At 46.4% G+C, this 18,082-nt stretch overlaps 1 protein-coding gene across 1 annotated transcript in view; it reads right to left on the bottom strand.

The window, feature by feature from the left end:
- Bfsp2 (beaded filament structural protein 2) overlaps positions 1-18,082 on the bottom strand; it is a 58,971-nt gene that overhangs the window by 30,283 nt on the left and 10,606 nt on the right. The window contains exons 2-3 of the mRNA XM_041677608.1: positions 2,497-2,579; positions 149-305 (exon numbers count right to left, since the gene is read on the bottom strand). Of these exons, the coding sequence (XP_041533542.1) occupies positions 149-305; positions 2,497-2,579 (240 nt within the window). The remainder of the gene's footprint in view (positions 1-148; positions 306-2,496; positions 2,580-18,082) is intronic.

Genomic DNA, 18,082 nt, shown 5'->3' with positions numbered 1-18,082 from the left:
GACCTTAAAGCCCTTAACTAGCTTTTCCCTACAGGCCTGGGTGAGCAAAGATGAGTCCCCAGTACCTGTGTTGGGGGGGGGGGGTGTTACAACCTCTGAGGTTCTTTCTTTTGGAGGGGACAGCCTAGCACCCCCCAGCCCCACCTACCTCTTCATAGCTCCTTGTCAGAAAGCCCAGTTCTTCTTTCAGCCTTTCTATTTGATGCTCCAGATCCGTCTTTGTCAAATTAGCTTCATCAATGACTTTGTACAGGGAGCTTATTTCCTCTTCCGCTGCTTTCCGGAACGGCTGCTCATTTTCATATCTGTAGACAAAGGGACTTAATCAGCGTGGCTGGGGAGCCTCCAGAGGGGAAACAAACCGGCTTGTAGATATTACCCAAGGGCCCATATGTGATAGGCAGCGAACGCTGAAAGCTAGTGTTCCAGGAGCATTGGGGGCACTGTTGCTGAGTAATAACACATTAGCAGCCAGCTTCTGGGAACACAGCTTCGTAAGGCCTTTGGAGCCTGGTACTTGCGGGAGTTTTCATCACAGAAAGACAATACCACGTCTTTGCCACTATACTGAGCCGTCCTCTTCATCCAAGGATCGTTTATCATCGTTGAAGACCTGCTAAGTATTGGGCTGGGGATTGAGAAATGAACAGTACACTGCAATTCTTGACAGTGGCTGCAAACTCAAGTAGGCGGTGTAAAAGGAGGAACCATGGTAAGGAGAAAGGTAGAGATGCCACCTATCAGAGTACATTCTTCACTTAACCTACAGGGGGCGCTGCTGCCCAGCTCCGCCCATATCGTTGTGTAGCAACGTGGTTCTGTCTTGGCCCAACTCTCTTCAGGGAAAGGAAGAAGCATGAATTTATCTCTCCAGTGATTTAAATAATATAGAGATCAATAGTAGAACACTTTCCTTGCTTGTGAGGTCTGAGTTGAATACCCACATTACAAACAAACAAACACAACCAACCAACCAACCAAAGAGAACAACGAAAAGCAAACGGCTTTTAAAGTAATGAGTATGTGTGTGTGTGGACCCGCTTATGTCAAAACTGTCCATGTTGAGTTTCAACCCTCAGGCTTTCCTTCTAAACACCACCTGACATCTTTGCTGATTTCTCCCTGGGCCCTTTCCATTTACCGTGGTTGCACCATTCAGCCGAATTTCCCGGCTTGCCTCTGTACAACCACAGGAGGGCAAAACCCCGCATTTCTATTCCAAGAAGTGCCTTCGGGTTTAGAGTTATACAGTCTTCACTTAAAGATATGTGCCATAGTGGGTACTAGGGTACACAGCAAGCATAGTCCCCTGAACTGCATCTCCAACCCCTGTAATGGATTTTAATATTCAGGTTTCCCAGGGACAGTCCTTTGAAGACATTCGGGACAGGCGATTTTGTTGGAGCCTCTACTTGTACGTTCCGAGTGCTGGGGAACTCATTCCCTTTCAAGGCCAGTGGTCCATTTGTGGAAAGCTCTGATCATTGTTTATTTCTTTGTATAAAAGCTTAAGCCTCTAGTCCTATAAAAAAGTGAGTGGTGGCACACGCCTTTAATCCCAGCACTCGGGAGGCAGAGGCAGGCGGATCTCTGTGAGTTAAAGGTTCGAGGCCAGCCTGATCTACAAGAGCTAGTTCAAGAACAGGCTCCAAAGCTACAGAGAAACCCTGTCTTGGAGGCAGGCAGATCTCTGTGAGTTCAAGACCCTCCTGGTCTACAGAGCAAGTTCCAGGACAGACTCCAGAGCTGCAGAGAAACCCTGTCTTGAAAAACAAAACAGGTGAATTTGATCCTGGAAATACCCAAAGTCATGCGCTACTTTGGTAGTCTTACAAAGTATGCAGGGTGAGGGTGAGGGCTCTGTCCTGCTCAGCAGAGTGAAATCCCATCTCAAAATAAACCAAGTATGGAGAGATCATGCCTATAGTCAGGACACTTGGAAGCTGGAGGTAGAAGGATCAATAGTTCAAGGTCATCATTAGCTATATAGTGAGTTTATTATCTTAAACAACAGCAAAACAAAACAGAAACTAAACCAAACCAAATCAAAAAAGGGTTGGCAAGATGGCTCAGTATGTGAAGATGCTTGCTGCCAAACCTGACTACCTAAATTCCATACCTGGAAAGTTCATGGCGGAAGGAGAGAATCAACTCTCACATGTTGTATTCTGACTTCCACAAGTGTGCCAGGGCAAATGTACACACACACACACACACACACACACACACACACACACACACACCACACATACACCACTACTAATAAATAATTTTTCTTTAAAAGACCCTTTTCTAAAGCAAGTGATACTGGGCACAGTCTTTGAGCCCCTAGGTCCTGATTATTTTGTGACTCTGGGTTCTCCTAGAGCTTCTGTTTGTTGTCTCAGGCCACCTTCTACTGTGGTGGAAGGGACTGGTGTCCCCTCTGGGACTGCATTATCTGCAATGGTCTGCAGTGGGCGTGGGCAGGGAGGGTCCCTTGCTGCGGAACCTTACCTTTCTTTAAAGTCATTGGCTCCAGCTTGCAGTGTCTCCATCTGTAGCATGAGTCGGGCATTTTCCAAGACAGCCTCTCCCACCTGGAACAGAGAAGAGGAAGGTTAGCAGGGGCACAGAGCTCTGGAGAACTCGCTGAGCTTCGTAAAAGCTGGTCTTTTCAGGAAGAGTCTCCCTCTCCAAAGACAAGGAGGAGGAGATAAGAAGGCATAGAGCTGGGCGTCCTTTAGAGTGAGATTTAGAGTAAGATTTTCGGGATAAAATGGTGATTCAAAAGCAGATGAGTTCACAGCCTCTGCCACAGCCTGGAGCTCTCAATTCATCCTGGAAAATGCTCTGGCTCCTTCAGTGAAGTCTCACTGGCTTTGTATAGCAGGTGTGTGTGTGTGTGTGTGTGTGTGTGTGTGTGTGCGCGCACGCGCGTGTGTACATGCAGATGTATATATGGGTTCAAAGCTATTTTTAGGAATGGTTGTTAATGGGGCTGGAGCAATAGCACTGCAATTAAGGGCACTGGCTGCTCCTCCAGAGGACCAGAGTCTGATTTCTAGCACCCACATAGTGACTAACAATGGTCTGACATTTTCTGGTCTCTGAGCACCAGGCAGGCATGTGGTACCCAGACATATATGCAGGTAAAACACCTACACACCCCCAAAATAATAAAAACAAATGAAAATAATATGCACTTATTTTTGAGACAGGATTTTGCTGTGTAGTGCAGGCTGGCCTCAAGTTCACCCTCTCCATCCCACTAGTCCTGGGATTGCGGTCATGTCCCACCACACCTAGCCAAGAATTTCTCATCTTTAGCTGGCAATAGTTGCATATTTATAGAGGTTTTAATATACGCTTTACACTGCGGCGTGATTATATCAAGCTAATTAGCATGCTCAGCATCGCTGATCATCAGGGGAATGCAAATTAAAACCGCAGCAAGGTATCACCTCCTACCAGTAAGGGGCACGCCATCGAGATGGATGATAACAAGCTCTGGCAAGGATGTGGAGCGACTGCGCATCGTTGAGCCAAGGTGAATTAACGCAGCCACTATGGAAAGCAACGTGGAGGTTCCTCCAAAAGCAAACGAAACCACAACAGCAATCCCCGGGAAATTAAAAATCGAAGTGACTAGCCTATGGTTTAGCTAAATATACCCGACTGGGCTTATAGAATTCTACCCCCCTGTTTCTAGTTCTTTATTGAGTAGGAGGTGAAAGACAGGAATAAGGTCAGAACATGAGAAACACATGGCAGGGAGATGGTCTACTTTATTTATTTGTCTACTTCATTTACTTGCCAGTGTACTCAAGGGCCAGGCTCAAGAAGAGAAAATTGGGTCTTTGCTAGTGGGAAATTCAATGAAATGAAACGAAATGAGATGGTCACACTGGGACAGGGGAGCATAGGCATTGCTTCCCTCACAGCTGGAACTTGATGAACTGGAGAGGTGGGCTGGTATTTAGGAGTCTCGGTGGCTCTTCCTGAGGACCTGAGTTCTGTTTCCAGAAATCCAGTGTCTCACAACTGCCTCTAACTCCAGCTCCGGGGTCTCTAATGCCCGCTTCTGGCCTCCTTGGGCACCTGAACCCACATGGGGGCATGCACACACACATACACACATCAAAATCTTTATAAAAGGAGACTTTCTTTCTTTAGCCCACTTTCTCTTCTTCTGCTTTAAGATGCTCCACCCCCCCCCCCCCCCCAGAGTCAGCTTCTTGTTTATGTTGTGTCTCTGAGGCCGGGATGGGCTTATACATTTTTTTTCTTCAGTCCTGAAGATTGAACCCAGGGTCTTATGCATGTTAGGCAAATGCTCTACCACTATATATCTCCATCTCGCTTGGTACATTTTATTTCAAAATAGGGTTCCCTAAGTTTTACAGGCTGTCCCTGAATTCATCCGGTAGCCCAGGAAGGCCTTGATGTTGCAACTTTCCTGCCTCCGCATCCCGAGTAGCCAGGATCACAGGCCTTTGCCGGTAGGCTGACTTTTAATTTTGTGAGACAGGGGCCACAAAAGCATGCAGTCCAGACTGGCCTGGAGCTCCCCAGGAGACAAGGCTGGCACTGAACTTTCTGCAATCCCCCAGCCTCTGCCTGAGTGCTGGCCTTACAGGCATGTACCACCATGTCCAGGCTGGCTAACATGCTTAAAAACTTGTTGAATTGCGTGAGCAAATGAATAATGTGACCATAGGTGACAGTTCTCAGTCATCCCCTGGCTCTGATGTGAAGGAAGTTTCCAAATGTTCCTGGGATTTCTTTTCATCTTGGTTCTTAGGTTCAAGTTTGTGTCATTAGCTCAGTGGCAAGCATTTTATGCACCGAGCCAGCTCATTGGCTTTCTACTTCTGTCTTGAGACTAGGTCTCCTTGAGACTAGGTCTCACGATGCTGCCTAGGCTTGTCTTGAACTCACTGCACAGCTCAAACAGGCCTTGAACTTTTAATTTGCCTTATTTAGTGTTCCTAAGGTTTGCATATGGACCCTAGACAACTGACAATAAAAAGTCTTAAATAGGTTTCTTGAATTTTTTTTTGTATAATAAAGTTTATTTAAAAAGGAAGAGGAAAAAGTCAAAGAAACAAGTCAAGTATGTGTGTGTATTTGTGTGTGTCAATATGTGCATGTGTGAATTGTGTGTTTTTGTATTTAAGTGTGTGCATGTGTGTGTATATTTGTGTGTGTGTTCATGCTTGTGTGTGTGTGTGTGTGTGTGTGTATGTGTGTGTAGAGGGCGGGATACAGTTCTGCAAAAGCAGAAAGAAGGTGGAACCATGACCACTTCAAGTCTTCCCAGACAGACCTGACACTGGGTTTCGGGTAGACAAACTTGTGATCTCCAAAGCTTTTCTTTACTTTGCTATAACACTATGGGGCACGTAGCTTTGTGACATTTCCCATCTATTACAAAGTCCTGATACTAATTAATACAAAGATGCTCAAGGCCATGCCCAAAGACATCAGCTAGAAAGACAGACATCTCAGAGGTGAGACAAAAAGGCTGGTGGCCTTTGAGTTTTCATTCTGGGCAGAGAACAGGAGTAATTTGGATGCTGCCTGCCGGCCGATATGGTAGCTGTACCCAAATCTCTATCCTTGGAGGCTGTGTGGGCCCAGAGCTGCAGGAGTCTGGAGGCCTTCCTGCTTTTTGCTGTTGTTTAGTAACAATCAAGGGTTTATTCCACCCTCAAGTGGAGGCTAATTATAGGCCGGGCTTGCCAAAGTACAGCCTGCTGGCCCTGCTTTCCCACTCCCTTCCCAGACAGAGATCCTAAAATAAACTAAGTCTCCGCTCTCACCACAGAGGGCCCTGCAGTATCCATCACAGACTTCCCAACCTCCATCTCTGGGGTTGGGGGTTTCTTAGCCCCCAAGCTTGGGAAAAAATGAAAGGCCAGTTATGTGGTATGAGGAGGGCTGGAACCTTTGCTGGGGTTTAGTACAGACTTAACCTGGTACGGTGGCCCAGAGGGGTCCTGAACAAAGGCAAAACATGGAGCTTGTAAGGGAAAACCTTCAGAAAACCTTCCCAGAGCTGAAGAAGGGAGGCAAGGGGGAAGGGAGCTGTGTTTGTTGACTGCCTAAGTGTGCGCCCCGCAATGTGCCTGAGCTGGCTTTTCCTGACTGTGAGAGCGAAGCAATAAATATTACAGAAGTTCTGGGAGGTAGTTGTTAAACACACCATCACGAAAAGCTAAATTATGTGAGCTTACACTTGAGTAATTTAAAAACAAAGGCAACACATACTCAGACTAAAAAGGCGGCAGCCCCCACCAATGTTATACTGAACGTTACATCTGATTTTGACTGGGTCTGGATGGTGGAAATGCTGCCTTGTGTAGCCCAAATCTCTTTCCAGCCCTGCATTCAGTGAGATGCTGATAGCTTGATACTGGTCAAGGTCAGGGTATTTACACCAGGATTTATTTGTGGGACGACAATTGTTGACACTGACGATGCCCCACCTTGACATCAATACTGAATACTCTCAACTTCATTAAATGCTTGTGACCCCCCATTTAAAGCTCTTAACACATTTAATTCACCAATGAGAAAAATAGCGCTCAGAGAGTTGAAGCTGTCCAAAATCACATAGCTGGAATGTAGCAGAGTCAGAATGCCACCCCAGGCAGGCATGACTCAAACGTGTGTGTGTATGTGTGTGTGTGTTATACGCTAAAAGACTTATCAGAATTTAGAGATCCTTGCAGACAGTTTTCTTCCTTGTTTTTGCCTTGCAGACAGACAGGACATCTGGTTCCTTTTTGGGTTGCATCACGAAGATAAAGAGGTCTCTTTTTCCACAGAGTATGAGATCGCTAGGCCAACCCCACTGACTCAATCATCTTATTTCACCCTCCCACCCCACCCTTAGCCTTCCTTCCAGATCTCCACGAGTGGATAAGGTCTGGGGGAAGAGCTACGTACCCAGGGAACTTTTCTGCCGAGTATTTTCTCTGGAGAAGAAAGAGCATTTCTATTTTAAGCGATGAGAGATGTATATTAATTATTTGGTTCTCACTGATTTATGCCTGAAGAGGATGCAAATTAGCATTGCCTCTCTGATTGACTTTCTTTCTAGGGGGGAAGGCAACGACAATACCAAATATTACGGTGTACACCCTTTGGCAGATGCTGTGTCCACAAGCAGAGCTACCCATGACCCTGGAGCCATGTGGCCCTGCATTCTAGGAAGAAGCTAGAAATGAATGAATAGTGGTCCTCAGAAGTGCCACTGAAAGGGAAGCAGGCTGGCAGTTTGCTACAGGGAGTGCTGGGAGGACCACCAATGGGGCATCCTCTCCTCCTACTCTCCCTCTGACCTGAAATGGCACCATCACAGCTATGTTTGAATTCTAGGTCCCTTGCTAAGAGACTGCATGTGATGACTTGAATCTATAACGTCCCCCGCAGACTTAAGTGTTATAGCCTTATTATAGCTATTTTGGAAGGTATTAGAAATTTAAGGAGGTTGGAGCCTAGTTAGAGGAAGTAGTTCCCAGGGGCATGCTCTTGGTGCTGGATCTTACCCTTGTCTCTGCGTCCTGGATGTCTTTCCCTTCCATCATTATGTTCTGCCTTACGACAGCCCAGAGACAACGAAGCTGACTGACTGGACCAGAAGTCCTCAAACTCTGTCCCCAAAAGAATTATTTCTTCCATTTAAGTTGTTTATTCAGGTATTCGTTACAGCAACTCAAGCTTGACTCAGCCGCCCAATCAGAGCTCAGTGTGATTGATTGTGGGATTGGTAGTCCTGAGGGAAAGGGACTCAGGACCTGTAAGTACTGATAGAGGGAGAAACAAGAGATCCTTTCAGAGGGGACATCATGGGTGAGTTCCAGGGATGGGCAGTGAGAGACTGTGGTGGGTTATTGAGTAAGGCCGCTGGGCTGATTGAGGCAGAATGGAAAAAGCAGGGACGGCTGTTGAGGGAGGAGTGGCTGTTGAGGGAGCGATGACCATCAGAGGGGGTTTCCCTCTGCCTCTCCTCATGGAGATGTCCTTGGGGTACCCTTCTCCAGGGGTTCTTTAAAAGTGATCCTCAGCATCCCTTAGAGCTCAGGGAAAGTCAAATGAACACACCCTACCTCAAGGTCAGACTCAGGATCTCTGAGACTGGCTCACCAACAGCTTGTGTTTTAACCATCCACCTCTCCCTCATGTGTTGAACAAATGCTCTGTACAGAGAGGCATCACGACCATCGTATAATGACTACCATTCATGGTCTGCTCAGTCTGTGCCAGGCAGCCTGCTGGACAGGGGCTTCCACACACACACACACACACACACACACACACACACACACACACACCTTCGAGAATCAGTGTTTTGTAGAGCATTGCCTCCCGCAAACCCTTGCTCTTGTTCACATGGTTGCCTGGGGCACCTGGGATATCTCACAGCCCTGACTGTCTAGTAAATCCTACTCAAATGTTTATTTTATACACGGCTTTCCTGTATAGCTTTATTCTTGCCTTTGTCTCTTCTGCATATGATTATTGGTTACCCAACAGCAGGTTCTGTGCATGTTCTTGGAGAATGAGCAGCTACTATGGGAGATGAGGTTTAAAAGGCAAGCAAAGGCCACCTATGGAAGGAGGGCCTCAGAGACAATGGAAGGGCTGGGAATTTCCTGGGAAGTCATAGGAAGATTTTGAGCACGGTATTGATGTGATCTGGGAAGAGAAGATTGCAAGAGCTAGAGAGGATGTGGAGGACCAGAGGAGGCTCTTGTGCTTGTATAAGTGATTTATCTTCCTAGTGACAAATGATGGTGGCATTGACAAGGTTGGTTGTGGAGACTGAAGAGAAGAGAGGACATGGTAGATATGTCTTCATGATGGAGTAGTCTTTTTAGACTGAGTTACTGAAAGCCTGGGATGAATGTCATTGACACTGTTCCTCTTCCCCATCATCAACGTGTTTGAATCACTCTGCCCGCCCCCATTCAGTATGCATAGCCTGTAGTTGATGACACTCTCTCACTAGTATGGTGTAGGAGGTCCTCTGTCTATGCGTTGCTTTCATTGGTTAATAAAGGAACTGCTTTGGGCCTATAGCAGAGCTATAGGGGAACAGAGCTAGGCAGGGAAAACTAAACAGAATGCTGGGAAGAAGAGGCAGAGAGAGAAGCCATGGATCCTCTGCCTGAGACAGACGATGGTTAGAATCTTGCCAGTAAGCCACAGCCATGTGGCAATACACAGATTAATGGAGATGGGTTAAATTAAGATATAAGAGTTAGGGCTGGAGAGATGGCTCAGCGGTTAAGAGCATTGCCTGCTCTTCCAAAGGTCCTGAGTTCAATTCCCAGCAACCACATGGTGACTCACAACCATCTGTAGTGAGGTCTGGTGCCCTCTTCTGGCCTGCAATACACACAGACAGAACATTGTATAATAAATAAATAAATAAATAAATATTAAAAAAAAGATATAAGAGTTAGCCAATAAGAAGTTAGAGTTAATGGGCCAAGCAGTGATTTAATTAATACAGTTTCTGTGTGGTTATTTTGGTTCTGGGCAGCCAGGATAAACAAGCGGCCTTCTCCTACACTAGTATACCTAGCTCACCATAGAGCAGATAACCCTGATATCTGGGCTCCTCATCCACAGTAAGACTTCCTCCCTGGGTCACTTATAAGAACTGAATGAGTCAATGTGTGGAGAACACTCAGCAGCTGGCCTGGCACGGGCGGGAGGAATATTCCACACCTGGTGGCCATTATTATCATTGTCATTTGTCTTTTGTACAAAGCAACTGTTCAGTGAGTGTTGGATGAATTAGACTGGTGTGTGCATTCAGCCATTGCTCTCACTCCATCTGTTCTTCTAAGCCCCTCCTCCCCTCCCCCCTTTTTTGTGCTGGGGATTGAACCCAGGGTCTTGTGCATGCTAGGCATTCGCTCTACTGCTGAGATATACTCTGGGCCCTTACTTGTGTCTTTTTTTGAGTGCACAGGCAATTGAATGAAGACTTCCATCTAGTGGCTTGATATATTTTTTTCTTACAGTTTCTCTTGTCTATGGCCCTTGGAAAAACCCTAGTCTTGCTCAGTCTGATGTTCTGAATGTTATTTCTTCCTGTTGTTCCTACACTGGGGACATAGTTATTGAAATAAATGAGGCTGCTGGTGAGGGACTGAACCATGACTGTGTTTCTTAAAAAAACAAAGACAAGCAGCATTTTAAAACAGGTCATCATGTGAGCCCAACAGTGCCATTAATACTTTATTTAGTGTTAAAGACATTGGCGTCCCAGCAGCCAGAACTGCAGGTTTAAGGAGGAGCTGGGCGAGAATGAACTCCTGGGAAATTAACTCAGTTGGCATGGTGATGTGAGATTCCCTTGGAAACATCTTCACTTTGACTTGACTTCAGGTAAGGGTGGATGCTCAGCATGACTTGATTCTAACACATGGACAAGAAGTCAAAGTCTGTCCCTAGCACCCCAGTCACCCTTCTCTTCCATCACATTGAAGACAGCCGTCTTGTCACCAAGGACACGCTTTTGCTCTATGACACCATTCTCCTGCTCTTCCCACCATGCTGATTAATTTCTCCTTATCAGAGCTCTAAAAGCAGCCAGTTCTCAGAGTTGGCTCTAGGGCTTCTTATTTGTAAGTGATCTCATCCATCCACAGGGTTTATATGACATGAAATTCCATGCGCTACTGGTGTTCATATTTATTTTATTTACTTATTTTATTTTACTTTTGAGATAGGATCTCACTGTGTAGAGCAGGCTGGCCTCAGAGAGATTTACCTGCCTCTGCCCCTTGAGTACTGGGATTAAAGGTGACATCATCATGCCAGGCTGACTTCCACACTTACATCTTTAGTTCTGAAATTCCCCTTCAAGTCCAGCCATGCACACCCACTTTCTCCTTATGTGGCAGTTGTATAGACATTCCAAACTTAATGTCTCATCTCCCACATCTAATCCAACATTGAGTTTGGTCTATTCTACCTCTGTGCCGCCTCTCAGGCCCAGCTGTCTGTCTCTGTCTGTCCCCATGTCCGCTGTGCACATCACTATCATGCCTCCCTAGGTGATCTTACCCAGTGTTTGCTTCTTCAACATACTTTTATTTTGATGGTGGGGGGTGGCAATTGGGACCGAACACAGGCAAGTTGTCTAGCTCTGAGCTGTACTTGAAAATTCTTCCAGTGTAGTCTTCATTCTGCTTTCAGGGTGGTCTAAAAACCCCCCAAATGAGATCATGTCACCCTAACCTGACTGAATCAAATTCCTCAGAGGTGCCTCTTGTATTAATGTCCTGGTTAGGGCTACTATTGCTGTCGTGAAACACCATGATCAAAAGTAACATGAAGAGGACAGGGTTTATTTCACTCCCAGTTCCATGTAAGAGTACATTACCGAAAGCAGTGAGGGCAGGAACTCAAGCAGGGCAGGAACCTGGAGGCAGGATGCCATGGAGGGGTGCTGCTTACTGCCTTGCTCACATGGCTTGCTTAGCCTGCTTTCTTTCAGAACTCAGGACCACCAGGCCAAGGGTGGCCCTTCTTCTGGGCCTGTCCACATCAATCACTAAATAAGGAAATGCCCTACAGCCCAATATTATGGAGGCATTTTCTCAAGGCTCCTTCTTCTCCAACGACTAGCTTGTGTCAAGTTGATATAAACCTAGCCAGGACAACTTGGAATAAAGATTGAGCCTAAAACAGTGGCCATCAAGGCCCCGCATGCTTGTCTGTGTTCTTGTTCTTCACAGATTCAGTCACTCTGGGGTCTGGTTGTTCTGGCTCACACTGGTCTGTCTTTCTTCATCACACTGACCTGTCTTTCTGGATCATACTTATCTGTATTTCTGGATCACACTGGTCTGTCTTTCTAGATCACATTGGTCTGTCTTTCTGGATCACACTGGTCCATCTTTCTGGATCACACTGGTCTGTCTTTCTGGATCATACTGGTCCATCTTTCTGGATCACACTGGTCTGTCTTTCTGGATCACACTGGACTGCCTTCCTGCCTCTGCCTGGAAGTCTCCTCCTCCTGACTACCTTGGGTAGAACTTCCTATTCTCTGCTCATCTCTGCCTAGCTAGCTTTCTCCAAATCATTTACTATGGATTGTGATGACTACCAAGGTTTTGTTTTGCGATGAAATCTTACTATATAGCCCAGGCTGGCCTAGAACACACATGTTCCCCACCTCAGCTGGCAGAATGCTGTGATTACCGGCTTGCTCTTACTGGTTCTTGCTTGCTGACTGACTAGGGAAAGCCCCATTATTGGCTGCGTAGGGTCTGGTATAGTAGATATAAGCTGAATTGACAAGCTGCCATGCTCTTTTGTGGAGAACCAAAACTGGGTAAGACTTGCTTCCTAGACCCTGAAACGTCAGAGACGCCACTTGAGTCCAACCTGCGAATCACTCTCGTCATTTTCTCATTTGAATAGCTCCAAAGAAATCTGGTTCGAGCACTGTCAAGTCTCAGTGACCTTGGGGACTCTGACCTTGGGGACTCTGTTGGGTAGCCAGCTGAACCTCCTCTTACTGCTTACTTCCACTTTCCAGCCTCTGCCCCCTTCCACTTGACCAGTGGTTGTCAACCTTCCTAATGCCGTGACCCTTTAATACAGTTCCTCATGTTATGGTGAACCCCTAACCATAAAATTGTCTTTGTTTCCACTTCATAACTGCAATTTTGAATCATAATGTAAACATCTGATATGCAGGACATGCGGCCCCTGTGAAAGTCGCAGGTGACCCATAGGTTGGAAAGCCCTACCCTATTCTGAGGTGTGCCCCCATAAACCCTCCCTCTTTAGCTTGCCGCCCAAGGCCCCTTATAACCTGACCTTGCTTTTATCTCTAGCTTTGCCTCTAGGGGCTGAACTATTTTTTGGCTAGCTCATCTAGATTCCAGCTCTGGCCTCATTCTATCCTTAGGGATGCCATGAGCAAGCCTTTCCCAGCCCTGCCTCCATACTTCCTTTTGCTAGGTGAGCTCCTATCCATCCCTCAAAGCCCAGTCCAGGCTGCCCTGGGCATCTCCTCAGTGGTCATGCTGTCTTGTATCCCCATCTTTTCCTGTCTTTTATCCCCCCATTGGCCTTTGCGTCCCTCTACCAGTGACTGTCTCTCACTCCTGCTTCAGCATCTAGGTTAGTGCTGAGTGACAGCCTTGGGCTTTCTCGCCTGGCTCTTTTGTTCTGACCAACAACAATTTTAAAAAGCGAACATATATTTTATAGAAGATTTTAAATGTATAATGATAGACTGATGTAGAGAGATCAGAATTATTACTTCCCGCACGTGTTTCAACAGTTAAGATCCTACGTCTAATTAAAGACCTCTGCTCTCATCAAGTTCTGACCTCACCAGAGGTCGTTATGCACATCTTATCTGGAATATTTATCAACATTTCATTAATCTTTATGTTTTCTTGTTCTTGTGGTTCAGTTTTTAAAATTGTCAAGATACTACATATAGTCAGGCAGGTATACACACCATGGTACCCACATAGTGGAACACAGCTCTTGGGAGGCTAAGGCAGGAGGATCACAAGTTTATGGTCATCCAGGGCTACAGTAATGAGGCCATGTCTTGGAACAAAGCAAAAATGAAGGAAAAATACCTATAAAAACTTCTCTGACCTGCGGGTGCACTATACATGTGATTTTTAGAATCCGATAGCCCTAAAGACTGTATAAAGTGGCATTCTCCTGCCTGAGTGCTTACTCCCCTGACACCCATTCAGCAGATTCTGCTCTTCTTTGGTTTAACGCCAGTGCCATTCCCCCGTCTTTGTGGATGTCATGATTTCCAGCCTCCGACATGGCACTCTGACTTTCAGGCTGACTGTCTGGCTGTCACAGGCCACCTCCCTTCCTTTTTACGGGCTGTCTTGGTGATTATAAATAGCCCAATTTCTTGTTGTATCAACTACGGACAGTTCCTTTCTCATATACTCTCCCCCTTTTATAAGCACAGATGTTTTATTTTCTAAGGTTAAAAGGCAGGACAGAAAAAAAAAACTGGTTTAATTACCAGATTGCTGTATTATGGATGCCGGCATGAAATAGAGTTCCTTTCTGCGAAGAATTACGATGTAGGCGCCCCTGGCTGTCAGACACTTTGGGCGGATGGCCAACTTTTGTTTTACTTCCCAGCTGAGCATCCTCAGCCTGCAAAAATGCTTCCAGCTAGCCCGGTTATTTTTCATGGCGCTCCCTCTCCAGGGCAGGCCAGCAAAAGTCTATGCTCAGCCATCTGCCTTCCCACTGGGATTAAACCACTGTCCTAACACCAAATAGTGTCGGGTCTCTTCTCTTCTCATGAAGCAGGGCAGCTTTAGCGCAGCGGTGCCAGGTGTATGCTAATCATAAATAAACATCTGGCCTATTGATGAGTAGGTGATACGCAGTTAAAGAGTCAAGCAGGTGAGACAGGGAGAAATCAGTCACACACACCAGACCAATGCCGAGGAGATTAGTGAGAGGGGCATATGAAGAAGACAGAGGCCTCCCTAAAGGCTCTGGGAGGGAGGAAATCTGCGAGGCCAGTTCAGAGCCAACCGGCAGCGCTACACAGCAGCTGGGGATTCTGCTTGCGTACTGCCACAGCAAGCCTCAACTTTGCTATCAGTGGTCAGATAATATATATCCAGGCTCCACAGGTCACATGTCTCTGCTGCAATGCACCATCCCACCCCTCTTGGTGTGAAAGCAGTCAGAGATGATTAATAGACAGATGGGAAGGACTACGTTTTAATAAAACCTGATTCACGGGGCTGGAGAAACGGCTCTGTGGGTAATGGGTAGCATGAAGATCTAGGTTTGGATCCTAGAACCTGTGTAAAACAGCTGGGCGTGGAGGCACACATCTGGAGCTCGCCTGCTAGTCAGTTTAGAACAGTGAGTTCCAGGTTCAAGGAGAGACCCTGTCTCAGGAAACAGGGTAGAGAGTCACCGAGGTAGATACTGTAATGGTCAAGTTGGCATGTTGCTTGGCTGGGTTATAGTGCCTGGGTGTTTGGTTGATCATTATTCTGGATGTTTCTATGAGGGTAATTTTAGAAAAGATTAACAGCGTTTGGCATGGTGGTGCAGTCTTCTTATTCTAGCCGCTTTGTAGACTGAGACAGGAGGTTGCAAATCCAAGGCATGCCTGGACTATAGGATAAGTTCAAGACCAGCTTGGGGATTTTAGTGAGACCCTGACTTAAAATAAAAAGTAAGAAGAGACTGAGGGTTATAGCTCAATAGCAGAATACCAGACTAACATGTACCAGGCCCTAGGTTCAATCCTAGCATCACCAAAGTACTGGTAGTAATGATAATGAAAACAATGACATACTCAGTAGTATATTATTATTGTTCATATTATCATCATCATCTCAAGAAAGGGTTTCTCTGGATGTTCTGGAACTCTCTCTATAGCCAGGCTGGCCTCTAACTAAGAGATCCACCTGCCTCTCCCTCCTGAGTGCTGGGATTAAAGGCATGTGCCATCACTGCCTGATGGTTATTATATACATATGGCTTGTAATATATTATTATATATATTGCTTTCTGTAATGTGAATGAGCCCCTTCCAGTCAGCGAGATGAATGGATAAAATAGACACCAGTAGTCCCTGGGAAAACTGGACCCTGTCAGCAGACATTCTATGGATTGAACTGCAACTTTTTCCCTGCACAAAGGGGTTTCAATTATATCTAAAATATTTTGAGTTTTGCTTAAAATAAAGTGTGTCATATTTAAATTAAGGGTTGACATGCTGAGCACTGGGTACTCTTTTTATATTGAAATATTTCATAATTAAGAAAAAAAGTGACATTAAACAAAGTCAACTAGAAAAAAATTAACTGGTCTAGGGGTCAACACATTTGGGGTCTACTACAGAGATTCTCTCTAGGAAAGTGTGCTGGGACCCAGGTGGGAGCCCCTGGGAGTGAATGGGTACAAAGGAAGACAGGTCCCTAGGGCAGCAGTCATGAGGTGGGGTACAGTTCGCTGCAGACCCGGGGAAAGGTGGGTGAGGAAGCTGTAGACAGGCACAGGAGGCCATGGGGATGAGGACAGTCCACACTGCCCAGCTCCTCCCAGAGGTCCTTTCTGTGTGCTAAGAAGAAGCTACTTGGAAGCAGTTATTTTTAACTTTCCTCTGATGAGATTTATCTCCTAGGTGTTCACCCTTATCAGATGGACTTGTGGTACTCAGAAATATGCAGGGCTCCAAGTTTCCGGGGCTCCTTTCTGATTTCAGGTGTGGCTCTCAGAGCAGATCCTTTGTGTGCGTGCATGTCTGTGTCTGTATGTGTAGACACGTACCTGTCTGCACCTCTATGTACATACGTGTACAAGGAGGACAACCTTGGGTGTCGTTCCCCAGGGGCTCTCCCATCTTTTTTTGTAGAGGTAGTGTCTCTCATTGGGACCTAGAGCTCACCAGTTCCAGGCTGCCTGGCCAGGAACCTTGTGTCTCCCTAGCTCTGGAATTGCAAGCATGCACTGGGGCCAGGCCAGGGAGGTGACTCTGCGGTAAAAGTGCTTGCCAAGGAAGCCTGAGGACCTGAGTTTGGTACTCATAAAAAAGCCATCTGCAGCACCATGTCTGGTGATCATGCTGCTTTTGGTTACCAGTGATCAGGTAAAAACCATGAGCCCACTCGTATTTCCACTCAGTGTCAGGGACAGGGTCTGCCTTCCACCGGGTGGGTTAAAAGGGATCCAGGGAGAGGTCCTTGGGTTTTGACCACACCTCCCATGTCCCTCCTGGTCCGTATCTGTCACATGCCCAGCACTGTGCTGACACATCGCAATGTGACTGGACCCGTGTGTGGATCTGTTGATTCATCATTACTCCTGGACTCCAGGGCCCAGGGTAATACGACTTCAGCTCTTTAATATTTGAATTCTCATCGTGCCTGGTACGTGGCAGACTGCATTCAAAGCCTCAGAAATGAGCAGAATAAAAGGGAATCTGCGACAGCCCCATAGCAACGACTGTGATAAATGTCACACTGTCCGGCTGCTGCAAGGAAGGGGCAGGGCCAATGCATGCCACCATCGTGAAAGATTCTGTACTTAAGTGTGACACTAATTACACACACAGGCTGAGAAGTAGTAGTCTAATATCACCCTGACAAAGCCTCCCTCCCTCCCGCTGTGCTCCTGTAAGCTTCAGAAGGACCACGGCCATGATGGCAGCTGCAATTATCTCCTTCCTCTTCAGAGGGGGAGGCGCAGGTGGGATGAACCTGGGAAAGTATTTGAAGAAGAAGATTCCGAACTTGGAGCTCTGCTTCTAAATTCAAGCTCTGGCCTAAACCCCAAAAGCAACACAAAACGAAACTCAGAGAGTAAAGGGGTTTCTTCCGTTTCAAACAGCAACAGCAGACAACAGGGCCGGACATATGGGCTATGCATTGTCTCAGCACAGATGGAGGTTTTACGGTTGATTTTGAATTCATAAGAAATTGAGACCTGTCATGGAGATTCTGACATGGTCGTATTGGCTGCAGTGTGGCATGGATTGTGCAGCTGGCCTCCCAAATCAAGGTGGCTCTCATAGAGAGATGATTTGAGGAGTCCAGAACTTGACACCCAAGGGACATTTGCAAGGGCCTGGAGAGGCTCAGTTCGCACCTCAGCTCCTAGAGCAACCAGAAGGTGGCACCCCTTGCTAAGCGGCAACAGCCTGAGATTCCTCCCTGCACCCCCTACTCCGGCTCATCGAGGGCCTCCTTCAGCTCTGGGTTTGGTTCAGAGGCCACTCCGGGATTGCTGGCCACAAAGCGACACCAGGACCCCATCCCTATGTGCCACTGTATAGATGCTATCTGTACTCCTTCCCCTATGGAGTCTGCTGGGCAGACTGACTAGAAATGCTATGCACGTTCATGGTTATTATTATTTAACATTCACAAATGATGGCACCGGTTACTCCAAGTTAATTTGAATGCTCATTATGTCCAGGCACTATAACAAAGGTTTGAAATAAAATTTTTAAGACTCACAACAACCCCGTGTAAGAATTCTATCTGCGTTTTACAGATCATAGCATTGCATTCAGAGAGGCTGAGGTTATAGGTCACAA

This window comes from Microtus oregoni, unplaced genomic scaffold (genome assembly GCF_018167655.1).
Source record: "Microtus oregoni isolate MIOR12 unplaced genomic scaffold, Mior012 000028F_ref0000031, whole genome shotgun sequence".
NCBI lineage: Eukaryota > Metazoa > Chordata > Mammalia > Rodentia > Cricetidae > Microtus > Microtus oregoni.
Note: the sequence above shows the minus strand (reverse complement) of the source record. Positions and strands in the feature narration are given on the sequence as shown.